Genomic DNA, 15,858 nt, shown 5'->3' with positions numbered 1-15,858 from the left:
GTACTGTGTCCTTAGTGCCCCAGTGCCAGCATACTGTGTCCTTAATGCCCCCAGTGCCTCCTTCCTATGTCCTTAGTGCCCCCAGTGCCTCCTTCCCATGTCCTTAGTGCCCCCAATGCCTCTGTCCTGCTTAGTGCCCTCAGTGCATCCTATGTCCTTAGTGCCCTCAGTGCCCCTTTCTATGTCCTTAGTGCCCCCAGTGTCTCCTTCCTATGTCCCCATCATTATCTTCCAGACTTTGTCCCACCCCCGATGCCAGCCTGCCTGCCTGCCTTTGATGATGTCATCAGAGACGCAGCAGAGGAAATTAGGCCAGTAGAAGACCACGAAGCAGCGTGTTTACTGTGCCTGGGATGCTGCTGGAGCTGCGAGGTTTGTCGGCCATCTAGCGGTCGGAGGGTCGGCTGGGAGGGTCAACAGGGGTTTCTGGTGTGCCGGGTAGGGTCGGCGGCAGGGGGGGGGGGAGTCACGGCATGTTACCTGCCGCCAGTCCTTAGACGCGTGCATGCGTACTCTTACCTGCCACAGCCCGACAGATCAGGGATCCGGGAACAGGGGTAAGAGTGCGCATGCGCGCTTAGCATTTTATTATATAGGATTGTATTTGTTGAACCTTTGTTTGGCTCACATTTGCTCCGATATGTGTTCTTTTCTTATTCAACAATAAAACTGGTTGTAAATACAGGTCCTTTTTGGATAGGACTTGTATGTTTCAAGCAGGTAAACAGCAGTCCTGGTTAGGCAATTACATCAATGGAGCCAGGTTGACTTATGGCGCTTTTCAGAAAAAAATTAAGGGCTCCTTTTATCAAGCCGCGCTCGCTGCTACCGCCTCCTCTTGAGCAGGCGGTAGTTTTTGGCCAGCGCAGGGGTTAGCGTGTGATGAAACGTCACGGGCGTTAACCCCATTGTTTGACAGATTCATTCCTAAACAGAAGTTCTACTAAATTGAATAATTTTATACTGACTCTCCTTGAGAAATATGTTGTACTTTTACTATTTGTACTTTGTAAATCGCCGATTGTCCAGTTCTCTTCAGTGTAAACCGCCTAGAAGTCGTACGATTGTGGCGGTATAAAAGAATAAAGTGATTAGTATTATAAAACGATTTGAACATAAACCGAAAAAGGAGCAGCCCATTGTTTGAGATATTGCTGGAAGCAGTACCGGTACCTGCACTGGTCTGTGGACGTTGATATGCGGCAGAAGGGGCTGCCGAATTCTTCCTAAGAGTTTGGTATAAAAAATCAGAACCTGTTGCTTCATTCCTGGAGGACACTAGAAAAGAGAATTTAAAAAAAAGAACAAACAACAGTAAGGAATAGACTAGGACTGAAAACTCGTTATCCCTGTTATGCACAGTCCAGTACAATATTACACTTCTCCCTCTGTATTCGCGGTTTCAGCAATTGCGGTTTCGATTATTTGCGGTTTTTAGCTTGCTGGCTCCTCCCCCCCCCCCAAACGACGTCTGCTTGCATAGAGAAATCGCTGATTCCAAGCGTTTTCAGAGAAAATCGCTGATTTCCGGCACTTTCTTCACCGTGTTTTGCCTCTCCTTCAGGAACAGGCCAGGTCTCCCACCGTGTTATTCGCGGTTTCACCATATTGCATTACATTAGAGATTTCTATTCCGCCATTACCTTGCAGTTCAAGGCGGATTACAAAAGAGTTATAAAAAGGTGGGTTACAAAAAAATTCATGATGGTTTTTTAATAGAAAACAGCGAATAACATGAAAAAGTTATTCGCTGTTTTTCTGTTTTCACGGGTCTGTTAATCCCCTATCACAGCGAATAAAGAGGGAGAAGTGTACAATAACTGTAACCAATGTATATTTTTCTTCTAACCAATTTGCACCATGTAATCACTGACCACTCAGTGACCTCTTATCTATTTATGCACTGTAATTCGCTGACTGTACAGCTGTTCTTCATTGTGAACCGCCTAGAAGTCGCAAGATTATGGTGGTATAGAAAAAATAAAGTTATTATTATTATTATTACAATAACATTAACAAATTTTCAGAGCAGCCCAGTGACATGTTTCAGAGAGAAAGATTTTAGGCCAGTTCAGGATGTCCGAGAGGTTCTGAGACGCCTATTCAGATGCCCTGCAGCACTGATTTCAAATAAGGGCTGCTGGGTTCAGTGGAGATCTATATTACACTCAGTGATACTGGTCCCTCCCTCACCTTTCTGAATCCTTAAGATTAAGCTTAGTGAAGTGCTTTCTTGTTAATGTGTTGGTTGTTTTTGGTTTTTAAGGCTGTTAGCTTATGGTATCCTTTTATTACCTAAGGAGGGGCTCAAAGCAGCATGTTTATCACATAAGTTATAATCGTACAGTAATATAGCTAAGACTTAGTGGTCCAAATCATTTACAATAATCACAGGTGATCACTATAGATATAAAATATCTGCTAATTAAATAGATTACTATAGTGGATTGTATTAATGTGCTTATCACATAAGTTACACAGGGTGCTTCAAACGAATTTGTCCAGCCGCAGAGCCACTGAAAAAGACATAAGATCCAAGAAGTTTGGCCGGGGGTACTGTAGTGCCTGCAAGTAAGCAGATAAGTGCATTGCCCTTGTCGTATGTTATGCTCACTGTTTGTGTGGGGGTCAGGGGGCTTGGAAGGGTTATGATGGTCCCCAGTAACAACTAGCAGCGGCTTGCATGCAGTTGGAATGGTACTGAACACTTCAAATGTTTAAAAACATGAGGTTGCGCATTGAAATCTAAAATTAAAAAAAGAGATTATATACTTACCCTGGTAAGCTCTTTTCCAGTAGATAGGTGAGACAGAGCATGCGAGTATGGGGAATAACCCCTATTGTCTACAATGTCTCACCTATTGCACTGGAATAATGTTTATTGAAACATATCCTATACTAGGGGTCCCCAAAGTCCCTCTTTGAGGATTGAATCCAGTCAGGTTTTCAGGATTTCCCCAATGAATATGCACGAGATCTATGTGCATGCACTGCTTTCAATGCATATTAATTGGGAAAATCCTGAAAACCCGACTGGATTCGGAAATCCTGAAAACCCGACTGGATTCGGCCCTCAAAAAGGGACTTTGGGGACCCCTGTCCTATACTATATAAAAAAATAAAGAGACTTTGCGTGAGAGTATAGGATTCATTAAAATTGGACTCCTATTGTTTGGAATCTGTTTATTAAGACAAATTTCATTCCTATGCTTATGTAGCAACCTTTGGGCTACTTCGGCAGTTGTTGCTTGCATAATTAAATAAAACTTATGATATGAAAAAAAAAAAAGAGGAAGAACTCACATCAGCTTTTCCTAATGTGTAGAGTGTCTCCAGGATTTTATGATGGAGTAAATATTCCATGCAGGGACCAGTCTCGCCTGACTCCCTCTCATTCTCCTCTTGTACCAAAATATCCAACATCTGTTCCAGATGAGAAGGGATGTTTGTGTCAGTCACTGGAGCTTTATCATCTAGGCAAACAAAAAAGAAAGAATATGATAGTAGATGATAGCCAAAAGAACAAAACCCACAGTTTGTTTGTAAACCGCAGACATACATGTTCATGCCCTATCTCTGCCTTGCCAGTTCAGTTAACAGAGCACCCGAGATTTACTGGAACCAACATTCGTCTGGCTGCCCAGTACCTCTCTCTAGATCGGTGCTTCTCAGCCCTCTCCCGAAGGTCACCAGCCAGTCACATTTTCAGATTACTACAATGAATATGCAAGAGGATTGCGAAGGAAGCATCTTCAGTCTTCAAGCAGGACAAGTCAAAATTTCAAGATATACAAAGTGAACATGCACGAGATGCATTTGCAAAGAATGAAAGAGAATATGCTAATCCATCATATGCATATTCTGTACTATCTTGAAAAGTTGACTGACCAGTGAGGATGGAAGGCTGGAGTTGTCTGCCTCTGCTCTAGATGGTAATCCTGAGAGGAAAGCAAAGGAAAAACTGCGAAGGTGTAGCCAATCCTAAAAAAACTGCAGGAATGGCAGTTCTCTCAGGGTCAATGGGAGATAAAATGAAGATGAAGGAAGAGATCATCATGTAAGTAGTAGCCAGCGCCTAAATCCTTCTTTTACTAGAAAGACTGCAGAATTTAATTTAATTTAATTCTTATATACCGCTAATAACCGTGAGGTTTCTAAGCGGTTTACAAAAATGAATGCATTAAAAGATACAATAAATAAAAATAAATAATATAGATACTTGGAAATTCCCTAACTGTCCCAAAGGCTCACAATCTAACTAAAGTACCTGAAGAGACAATTTATGAAAAATAAAGGTAAAATATAAAGAGTAATGAATAAATAAATTTAAAGATAGAATTAAAAATAAATAAGTAAAATAAATAAAAAATAGAGATAAAAAATAAGTATCAAGAGAAATAAAAAATATATATTTAAAGTATTCTCCCCTGCTGGATCAGGGGAGGGGTGTAACTGTGATCAGGTGCCCTGCTGGAGAGGGGCTCCCGACACTGCTGCTGGTCTCGGTGAGCCGTTGGCACCGCTTCTTTTCTCCTTCAAATCTCCAAAAATAGAACTTCAAAGTTGGAAAAGGATATTTATTGGGCTTACTGCTGTTAGTGGCAAGGGTAGTAGTCGGCCAATATTGGAAGAAGTTGACGTGTCCCTCCCTAGGAGCATGGCTAGAAAACGCGGGATATGATAAACTTATAGCATTACTCAAATGTCAGAAAGAGACAGTTTTGCTTAATAATGATGGGAATAGCCATCCAGATGATAACACGCAACTGGAAGAGTTATGATCGACTTAATTATACTTTCTGGTGGGCAAACTTATGTTCTAGCTACAAATATGAAAGAATGAACGCTGAAATTTGAAGATATAGTAGTGCATTTGAAAGGGGGTGGAGCCCATTGACATCATTTATTGAGTCACAATAGTTGTCATGTACCTTTTCTTTTTATCTGTCCTCCTTACACATCCAGGGTGGGAGGGAGATGGGAAAACGTTATAATTATTATTCATTAGATCTATTTTATTGAAATTATGCATGTGGTTTTATTTTCATTAGTTAAGGGGAGGAGGGGGTGAAAATGTTTGTTGCTGAAATATTTGTATATTTAAAGTGTTTTCGTTTGATTCGTTTATGTTTAAATTCACTGTATTGCACTGTTAATAATTGAAAACTAATAAAGATTTACAAAAAAAAAAGAAAGAGCGCTTTGAAAAGACCTGGTTCCTTTATATATCAATATAAGGAACATTACTCGGTTAGGGGAAATGAATATAAATAAATAACCTACAGTTGCTACTGTCCATTTGGGTAAGGGATGGGGAACTGAGGCTTGGTGAGGAAAGGGATGGTGAAGTGTGTTGCGGCAGCCAATAGGAATTATTAGGAAGTGCCTAGATAATGCCTCTGTATCACTCCATGGTGCGACCTCACCTTGAGTATTGTTTTCAGTTCTGGTCACTATATCTCAAAAAAGGTTCAAAGAAGAGCAACCAAAATGATAAAGGGAATGGAATTCTTCTCGTAAAAGGAAAGACTAAAAAGGATAGAGCTCTTCAGCTTGGAAAAGAGACATAAGAACATAAGATTTGCCACTGCTGAGTCAGACCAGTGGTCCATCATGCTCACGCGGCGGCCCTCTGGTCTAAGACCAGCACCCCAACTGAGACTAGCCCTACCAGCGCACGTTCTTGTTCAGCAGAAACTTGTCTAACTTTCTCTTGAATCCCTGGAGGGTGTTTTCCCCTATTTGAATCCCTGGAGGGTGTTTCCCCTATAACAGCCTCCAGAAGAGCATCCCAGTTTTCTACCACTCTCTGGGTGAAGAAGAACTTCCTTACGTTCGTACGGAATCTATCCCCTTTCAACTTTAGAGAGTGCCCTCTCGTTCTCCCTACCTTGGAGAGGGTGAACAACCTGTCCTTATCTACTAAGTCTATCCCCTTCAGTACCTTGAATGTTTCAATCATGTCCCCTCTCAATCTCCTCTGTTCGAGAGAGAAGAGGCCCAGTTTCTCTAATCTTTCGCTGTACAGCAGCTCCTCCAGCCCCTTAACCATCTTAGTTGCTCTTCTCTGGACCCTTTCGAGTAGTACCGTGTCCTTCTTCAGGTACGGCGACCAGTGCTGGACGCAGTACTCCAGGTGAGGGCGTACCATGGCCCAGTACAGCGGCATGATAACCTTCTCTGATCTGTTCATGATCCCCTTCTTTATCATTCCTAGCATTCTGTTTGCCCTTTTTGCTGCCGCCGCACATTGTGTGGACGGCTTCATCAACTTGTCGATCAGAACCCCCAAGTCTCTTTCCTGGGAGGTCACTCCAAGTACCGCCCCGGACATCCTGTATTCGTGCATTAGATTTTTGTTACCGACATGCATCACTTTACACTTATCCACGTTGAACCTCATCTGCCATGTTGATGCCCATTCCTCGAGCTTGATTATGTCACATTGCAGATCTTCGCAATCCCCCTGCATCTTTACTACTCTGAATAACTTCGTATCATCCGCAAATTTAATCACCTCGCTCGTCGTACCTATGTCCAGATCATTTATAAAGATGTTAAAGAGCACGGGTCCAAGCACCGAGCCCTGCGGCACCCCACTGGTGACGTTCTTCCAGTCCGAGTATTGTCCATTTCTCTGTTTCCTGTGCTCCAGCCAGTTTTTAATCCACATGAGTATTTCACCCTCAATTCCATGGCTTGCAGTTTTCCAAAGTAGTCGTTCATGTGGAACCTTGTCGAACGCCTTCTGAAAATCCAGATATACAATGTCAACCGGATCGCCCTTGTCTATCTGTCTGTTTACTCCCTCAAAGAAGTGCAGCAAGTTTGTCAAACACAATCTGCCTTTGCTAAAACCGTGCTGACTTGTCCTCATCAGCCCGTGTCTGTCAAGGTGATCAATGATGCTGTCCTTTATCAGTGACTCTACCATCTTTCCCGGTACAGAGGTCAGACTCACCGGTCTGTAGTTCCCCGGATCTCCCCTCGAACCTTTCTTGAAGATAGGTGTAACATTCGCTACCTTCCAGTCTTCCGGAATCTTTCCCGATTTGATCGACAGATTGGCTATTAGTTGAAGCATTTCAGTTATGGTCCCTTTCAGTTCCTTGATGACCCTCGGATGGATGCCATCTGGTCCCGGGGATTTATCGCTCTTAAGCCTATCAATCTGCCTACATACCTCCTCTAGACAGTTGAGGGAGGATATGATTGAAGTCCACAAAATCCTGAATGGTGTAGAACGGGAAAAAGTGAATCAATAGAAACATAGAAAAATGACGGCAGAAAAGGGCCAAAGCCCATCAAGTCTGCCCACTCCAGTGACCCTTCCCCCATGAGTTTGCTCACCAACCTCCTGCCCTTACCTCATTAGAGATCCCACATGAATATCCCATTTATTTTTGAAATCTGCCACGCTGTTGGCCTCAATCACCTGCCGTGGGAGTTCATTCCAATGATCGACCACCCTCTCAGTGAAGAAATACTTTCTGGAGTCCCCATGAAATTTCCCTCCCCTGATTTTCAGCGGATGCCCTCTGGTGGACGAAGGTCCCATAAGACGAAAGATATCCTCTTCCACCTCGATACGACCCGTGATATATTTAAATGTCTCAATCATGTCTCCTCTCTCTCTTCGTTCTTCAAGTGAGTACAGCTGCAATTTATTCAGCCTTACTTCATACGGAAGATCCTTGAGCCCCAAGACCATCCTGGTGGCCATCCGCTGAACTGACTCAACTCTCAGCACATCTTTCTGGTAATGTGGTCTCCAGAATTGAACACAATATTCCAAATGAGGTCTCACCATGGACCTGTACAGTGGCATTATGACCTCTGGCATCCTGCTGATAAAACCTCTACGGATACAACCCATCATTTGCCTTGCCTTGGAGGAAGCCTTTTCCACTTGATTGGCAGTTTTCATGTCATCACTAATGATTACTCCTAAATCCCATTCTTCCGTGGTCCTAACTAAGGTCTCACCATTTAACGTGTAAGTCCTGCACAGATTTCTTTTACCCAGGTGCATCACTTTGCATTTTTTAGCATTGAAGTTGAGCTGCCAAGTCGATGACCATTGTTCTAATAGTAGTAGGTCCTGCGTCATACTGTCAGGCATAGTGCTTTTACCTACTATGTTGCACAGTTTGGTGTCATCGGCGAACAATGATATTTTTCCTCTGAGCCCTTGGGTCATATCACTTATGAATATGTTGAATAGGATTGGACCTAAGACCGAGCCTTGTGGCACTCCACTGGTCACATCTGATGTTTTGGATGGGGTACCCTTTACCATCACCCTCTGAATTCTACCGCTCAGCCAATCCTTAACCCATGCAGCTAGTGTTTCCCCTAATCCCAGCGATTTCAACTTGTTCAATAACCTGCGGTGTGGGACGCTATCAAAAGCTTTGCTGAAGTCCAAATACACTACGTCCAGGGACTCCCCGGCATCCAGTTGTCTTGTTACCCAGTCGAAGAAGCTAATCAGATTTGATTGGCAGGACCTGCCCTTGGTAAATCCATGTTGATGGGGATCACGTAGATTTTCTTCATCCAGTATTGTATCAAGTTTCTGTTTGATCAGTGTTTCCATGAGCTTGCATACTATGGATGTGAGACTTACCGGTCTGTAATTTGCCGTCTCTGTCCTGCAGCCCTTTTTGTGGAGTGGAATAACGTTAGCTGTTTTCCAGTCCAAGGGGACTCTTCCCGTGCTTAGGGAGAGATTGAAGAGCACAGACAATGGTTCCGTCAGGACTTCACTCAACTCTCTGAGCACCCTGGGGTGTAGGTTGTCTGGTCCCATGGCTTTGTTCACTTTGAGTCTTGAAAATTCGCAGTAGACGCTACTGGGCGTAAACTTGAAGTCTTGAAACGGGTCTTTCTGGCTTTCCCTTGTCTGTAAAAGTGGACCGGATCCCGGTGTCTCACAGGTGAAAACCGAGCAGAAGTATTCATTTAGTAGCTCGGCCTTAGTGGAATCAGATTCCTCTTTCAGAAATTACAAAGACTAGGGGACACTCAATGAAGTTAAGATGGAAAAACCTTTAAAACAAATAGGAGTAATTATTTTTTCACTCAATGAACAGTTAAGCTTTAGAACAGTGGTTCCCAACCCTGTCCTGGAGGACCTCCAGGCCAGTCGGGTTTTCAGGATAGCCCTAATGAATATGCATGGAGCAGATTTGCATTCCTGGCACCTCCATTATATGCAGATCTCTCATGCATATTCATTAGGGCTATCCCCAAAACCCGACTAGCTGGTGGTCCTCCAGGACAGGATTGGGAACCACTGGGCTAGAACTCATTACCACAGGAATGGTAAAAGCAGTTAGTATGGCGGCAGTTAGTATGGCGGGGTTTAAAAAAAGGTTTGGACAAGTTCCTGGAGGAAAAGTCCATAGTTTGCTATTGAGACAGGCATGGGCAAAGCCATTGCTTGCCCTGGGATTGTTGGTTGCATGGAATATTGCTACTCTTTGGGTTTCTGCCAGGTATTCATGACCTGGATTCCTGGACTGGTTACTGTAGAAACAGGATACTTAGCTAGACGAATCATTGGTCTGACACAGTATGGCTGATCTTATGTTCTTATTATGTCTGTTTATGGCTTAAGTCACAGAATAAAATTGTGCCACTAGGGCATTAAGCATTGTATTAGAAGGGAGATGGTGGGGAATTGAGATTCTGGAATATATCTAGGATGGATGTTGTATTACAGTCATGATGTATCCTAAAAGTTCCAGTTTCTGCTAAGCTGCGATTTGCCTCAAATAAAAAGCAATGCTCCAAAAAAGAAGTGGATTGGGAGGTTTGGTGGTTGGAAGAATAGGCCAGGAAAGTAAAAAATTATGTGAAACAGCAGAACATAATATCACTATCCCAAAATGGTCTTCAGCATTCGAAGAACAAAGCCAGAAATAGCTAATACCCTTTTTATAGAATAGATGGCAGCCAAATGACTGTATAGCACCGACACGAACCCCACCTATAGAATACACAGCAAATAAAGATGGAACACTGATAATTTATTACTAAGTGGAAGCCAGTAAACTTGATATCACAAAATACCAAAGCAACTAATCGACTCACGATTTGGATTTTTTTCCTTTTTTATATTTTTTTAAAAATCTTTAATTTTCAAAGCTTCAAAAATGCAATACAATAAATGTAACACGATAATACAATTAATAGCACATTCAACTTACATATATTTATAAACAACCAGTTTCACCCACCCTCCCCCCAGTGATAAGTTCAATAAAGCATAAAAATATGGATTATCACAAAAACCTTACCCTATTCTAATTAATGATATCATCCCACCCACCCACCCTCACATAAAAATATCCGAAAAACAAAATTAAAATGGAAATAATCCCCCATCCCTCCCATCCTCCCCTGGATATGTACCAAAATAATCAAAAGCTGACTGATTTTTTTCCTTTTGCCTTAGATTTTATTCCCCAGTTCAGGCCTCTCTTTGCTCACATTCTCCAGCCCAGCCCAGCCCAGTGACTTCCTGATGAAGGGCAGAGCACCAGTGACTTCTTAACAAAAGAAGAAAGAGTTGCACCACAATTCTAAAATTCTCTCCTGTATACTGGTATCCTCTGCAAAATGAATTGTGTTTGTGTAGCTTTTTGTTTATATCACTTTTCTGCTGTGAATACAATGGGAATCCCTGAGGGTGCAGAGAATGTTGGAAGATTAGGTTCTTACTTTTGCTAATCTTTCTTGTAAACAGGAATCTCAGTCTTGATCGACAAGTATTTACCCTCCTTTACTGCGAAGTCTGTAGAGAGCCTATTTCTTGTGTAATATATTGTACGCTCACTTTTTGCATTCTGTAATTCGCTGATTGTCCAGCCCTCTTCGATATGAACCGCCTAGAAGTCCTCTGACTATGGCGGTATAGAAGAAGAAAGTTATTATTATTATTATAATTTAATAATACTAATAAATAACAGTTTATATACCACAGTACCGTTAAGTTCTATGCGGTTTACAAAAGATTAGTGAAGTACAAGTTGAGAGAACTTAAGGGAAGGGAGAACAAGTGGGGGAAATGACCAGAGAACCGTTAAGGAAAAGTTGAAAAGGGACAGATTCAAAACGAATGCTAAGAAGTTCTTCTTTACCCAACGTGTGGTGGACACCTGGAATGCACTTCCAGAGGACGTTATAGGGCAGCGAACGGTACTGGGGTTTAAGAAAGGATTGGACAATTTCCTGCTGGAAAAGGGGATAGAGGGGTATAGATAAAAGATTACACAGGTCCTGGACCTGATGGGCCGCCGCGTGAGCGGACTGCTGGGCGCGATGGACCTCGGGTCTGACCCAGCGGAGGCATTTCTTATGTTCTTAAGGAGGGGAAAGGGAGGAACGGGTCAACTATTACATTACATTACATTAGTGATTTCTATTCCGCTTGTGCCTTGCGGTTCTAAGCGGATTACAAATTAGAAGATATCTGGACATTACCGAGAGAATTATATAACAAAGATTCATGTACATTACATGATACAGTTGAGAGTTACAAATTAGAGGATATCTGAATTTATCCGATGGGATAACATAGTAAAGATTCAAGTACTTACAGGATACAGTGGAGAGTAACAATATATTCAGGATTACCTAACATTGAAGGGATAAGTTTATTGTATACATGTGGTAGATGCTTATTTAGCGGTCTGGGTATTTTTTGGTTAGGTATGGTTCGAGGGAATGACTAGTGTGCTATTCACGGGGGAGAAAGCATGTACAAGTGGGAGGAGATTAGTGAGTGAGGACGTGTTTTTTGAATAGAACTGTTTTGATTTCTTTTCGAAACACTTTGATGTCTGTTGTTTTGATCATCAGTTTGGTGATGGTGGGGTCAATTTTCGCTGCCTGTGTCGCCAGAAGGCTGTCGTAAAATTTCTTACATCGGGTTCCATTATGAGGGGGGAAGATGAATAGGTTCTGAGTTCTCCTTGATCTGGGTGAGTGGTAGCGGTGTAGGCGGTTGTTTAGGTAGCTGGGGGCAGTACCATGGGTTACTTTAAATAGTAGACAATAGAATTTGAATTGAGTTCTTGCTTTTATCTAGGTACTTCAGGAACAGGTGAGTTTTGAGGCGTTTCCTGAACACCTCATAAGTGGTGGGCGAGAGGAGTTGTTCTAGTTCTTTACCCCATAAAGCTGCTTGATGTGAGAGAAGGTGTCCATAGTGTTTTTTTAGTTTGCAACCTCTGACCGGGGGAGAAACGAAGTGCAAGTGGGAGCTTCTCTTGTGTCTGCAGGCTGAGAAGGAGAAGAGATCAGTTATGTATTTAGGGGCAAGACCGTAAAGAACTTTAAAGCAGAAGCAGGCGAACTTAAACTTTACACGAGCTTCCAACGGCAACCAGTGTAGCTGTTTGTAGTATGGCGTCACGTGATCGAATTTCTTTAGACCGAAGATAAGTCTGACCGCAGTGTTTTGCATTAATTGTAAGCGTCAAATATGCTTTTGGGGGATTGCTAAGTAGGCGATGTTACAATAGTCAAGTTGACTTAGTACGAGGGATTGTACCAGGATTCTGAATGCAGAGTTATCAAAGTATGCTTTAATGGATTTGAGCTTCCAGAGGGTGAAAAAACCCTTTTTGACATATTTTTCAGCTCCTCCTCCTCTCACTCTGGCTGTGCTAGATTTCCTCAGTCTGTATCAAAGCAGTGAGTCAGCCCTAGAGTAAGTACAAAAAGAGAGGGGGGGACGGGACATGGGGATTTTGTCCAAGTTAGATTATAAACTCTTCTGAGCAGGGACCGTCTATTAAATGTCAAAATGTACAGTGCTGTGTAAGCCTTTCAGCACTATATAAGTGATAAATAGTAGTAGTAGTAGATTCTCCCCAAGATAGCACAAGTCTGTTCTGCTCAACAAAAACAACATTTATTAAAATGTTTTGCAACACATAATGAGGTGAAATGAAACTTGTGTGAAACCTCCATCGACAATTCGAAGATACTCAATTTGCAAATTTTACACTACAGTACTATAATAAATTCTTCTCCTCCTTGACTGTAAGGGACAGTGGAAGTAAACAAGACATCTGACCCTCCAAACATGTCTGAGACAGAAAGAAGAACTAATGAACTAACAGGGCAGGCATCAAGACTGATATTCCTGTTTACAAGAAAGAAGATTAGCAAAGTAAGAACCTAATCTTCTATTCTAGTGCAATAGGAATATCAGTACCAAAGCAGTCCCCAGTGCCTAAGTGACAAGTGAGCCTGCTGCCAGTACTGCAGAACCAAACTTTGCATCCCTTCTGGTTGCTACATCCACTATGTAAAACTCTGTAAAAGTATGGAGGTGAGATCACATAGCTGCCCTACAAATTTCTTCAGGTGAGACAGCTCTAGCCTCTGCCCAGGACGACACCATCACTCTGGTGAAGTGTGCCTTTACTCCCACGGGAGACTGTTTTCCGCTCCCAATATAGGCTGAAGAAACTGTCAGTTGAATCCATCTTGAAATGGTCATCTTTGATGCCTACCGTCCCTGTTGTGCTGAACTCAGGAGAACAAAGCGATGATCTGACAGGCAAAACTTGTACATCATCTCTAAATAACAAAGAAGAACTCTTCGGATGCCCAGGCATTTCAGGATCTTATCTTCCTTCTTTGCCCCAGAGGGCAAAAAGGCTGGGAGATGCACTTCCTGGTTTAGCTGAAAATTGAAACTACCTTCAGTAAGAAGGAAGGTACTGTTCAAAGCGAGACACCAGTCTCTGAAATCTTGAGGAAGGGTTCCTTGCTTGACAGACACAGCAATTTTGGTACTCTTTTGACCAAAGTTACGGCCATTAATGTTAAATCCATGAGCGAGGCCTTCTCAAAGGGCTCATATGGAGCCTGAGCTAGTGCCTGCAGGATGAGATTAAGATTCCAGGATGAAAAGGGCTGGTTTACAAGGAGTTGAAGATGCAATGCTTCCTTTAAAAATCTGGACACTTCTGGCTGAGAAGCCAAGATTCGCTGTTTGATCTACCCTCTAAAGTGAAAAGACCCGCTATCTGTACCACTACAAGGTCTTTATCGAGCCCCTCCTGAAGAAAGGTTAAGAGACCATGGCAATTGAAGCTTTAGTCAGATCTGTGTCTCTCTGACTGCACCAACTGTGCAAATACTTCCAAGTCTTCATACAGGATGTCAAAGTGGACTGCTTCTTAGATCTTAGCAAGGTGGTTATCACCAAGTTCAAATAGCCTTTGTGCACAAGAGCCAAGCTGTGAGAACAAAGCAGTCTTGATCCTCAGATGACGCACCAGGTCTGTGTACCACAGCCGCCTCAGCCAGTCCAAGACAATCAGAATTATTTGCACTTTGTGGGTCCTTATCCTATCATCGACCAAGGAGGGAACACATATAGAAGCTCTGCTGGAGAACTGGGCTGGACCAGAGCATCCAGACTGTTGCTTCCTGGCTTATATCTTCAACTGAAGAACTAAGCGACCTTCTTGTTGCTGGCTGATGCCATGAGATCAAATGTTGATTGCCCCCAGCACTGTACAATATTGTCGAAGGACTCCCGAGACAGAGACCACTCTCCTGGATCCAATGTCTGACCACTCTGGAAATCTGCTTCACATTGTCCACTCCTGCTACACGTGCCACCGAGAGAGCCAATAGATGGGCCTCGGCCCACTGGAACAGCATTTGAACCTCCAATCTCAGTGGTGCCTTCCTGCTGCCTCCCTGCCGGTTGACATAGGCTACCGCTGTGGCATTGTCCGAGAAGATACAGACCCCTTTGCCCTCCAAGATGCTCTCCAGAAGGGCTAGCCTGATCGCTTTCAGCTCCAAGCGGTTGATTGTCCAATCCCTCTTCGAGGGTGACCACCGGCCTTGCAATGGGCATTCTTGGTCTCCCCAGCCGAAGAGGCACAGAGACATTCCCTGGGATAGGAACCATGGCTCCAGCCACCAGTCCAGGTTGTGCAAAGCTGTGTTTGTCCAAGGCAGCGCTAAGTCCAGTGCATCCAACTGCGTGGATCACCGGGAGAGTAGCCTCTCCTGTACAGAGTGTAAATCCACTCTTGCCCAGGGTACTACTACTATTTATAATAATAATAATAATAACTTTATTCTTCTATACCGCCACAATCTTGCAACTTCTAGGCGGTTTACAGTAAGGAGAACTGGATACACAGCGACATACAGGAGAGCTGGATATACAGCAAAATACAATATGCAGATATTCAGAGGAAATACAGAGAGCAGAGACCTTAAGAGGCAATAGTACAGAAATGCAATTTGCTGAGCAAAATATAAGATATACATTTTGGTAGGTAATTTCCGACAGGACCTATTTGGAATAAATGGCAACGTAAAATTGCGACAAGATGAAGATAACATATTGTATTTATGGCAGTGCAGTAAATTTAGGTGGATTATGGAGGGGGAGAGGGGGGAGATCGGGTCAATTGTTTAGGTATTTCTGGAACAGATCAAAATACAGATTTGGTAACCCTGTAAGTAGTGACTACCCAGTCAGAGATCAATTTCTGCCAACACAAATGCCTCTTACCTGAAGTTTCTATGTAATAATGAGTGATTGCCTTCCAGTGATATACAAAGTCTTCTTGTAAAGGAAGCGAAGGGGCAAGCTATGAAAAGAGAAAACAAATGTATAAACAGTAATTAGTTACTTATGCTGAAAAAGGCTTATTCTCTTTAACACTACAATGGCTAATTCTACTGTGTTGATCAATGTAACAAAAAAAAAAAAAAAAGATTTAGCAGAATTAGAAAAGTAGATAGAAGGATGACCATTAAATGATTAAGGAGATGGCAGAACTCTCATATAATGAAAAATTACAG

General features: G+C 42.7%; 1 protein-coding gene across 1 annotated transcript in view; it reads right to left on the bottom strand.

Moving 5' to 3' along the window:
• Positions 1–15,858, bottom strand: part of FAM160B1 (family with sequence similarity 160 member B1) — a 118,892-nt gene that overhangs the window by 78,474 nt on the left and 24,560 nt on the right. Inside the window, exons 2-4 of the mRNA XM_033942067.1 lie at positions 15,566–15,644; positions 3,304–3,473; positions 1,174–1,278 (exon numbers count right to left, since the gene is read on the bottom strand). Of these exons, the coding sequence (XP_033797958.1) occupies positions 1,174–1,278; positions 3,304–3,473; positions 15,566–15,644 (354 nt within the window). The remainder of the gene's footprint in view (positions 1–1,173; positions 1,279–3,303; positions 3,474–15,565; positions 15,645–15,858) is intronic.

This window comes from Geotrypetes seraphini, chromosome 4 (genome assembly GCF_902459505.1).
Source record: "Geotrypetes seraphini chromosome 4, aGeoSer1.1, whole genome shotgun sequence".
Classification (NCBI taxonomy): Eukaryota; Metazoa; Chordata; class Amphibia; order Gymnophiona; family Dermophiidae; genus Geotrypetes; species Geotrypetes seraphini.
The sequence above is the reverse complement of the archived record's forward strand: the minus strand, read 5'-3'. Positions and strand labels throughout refer to the sequence as shown.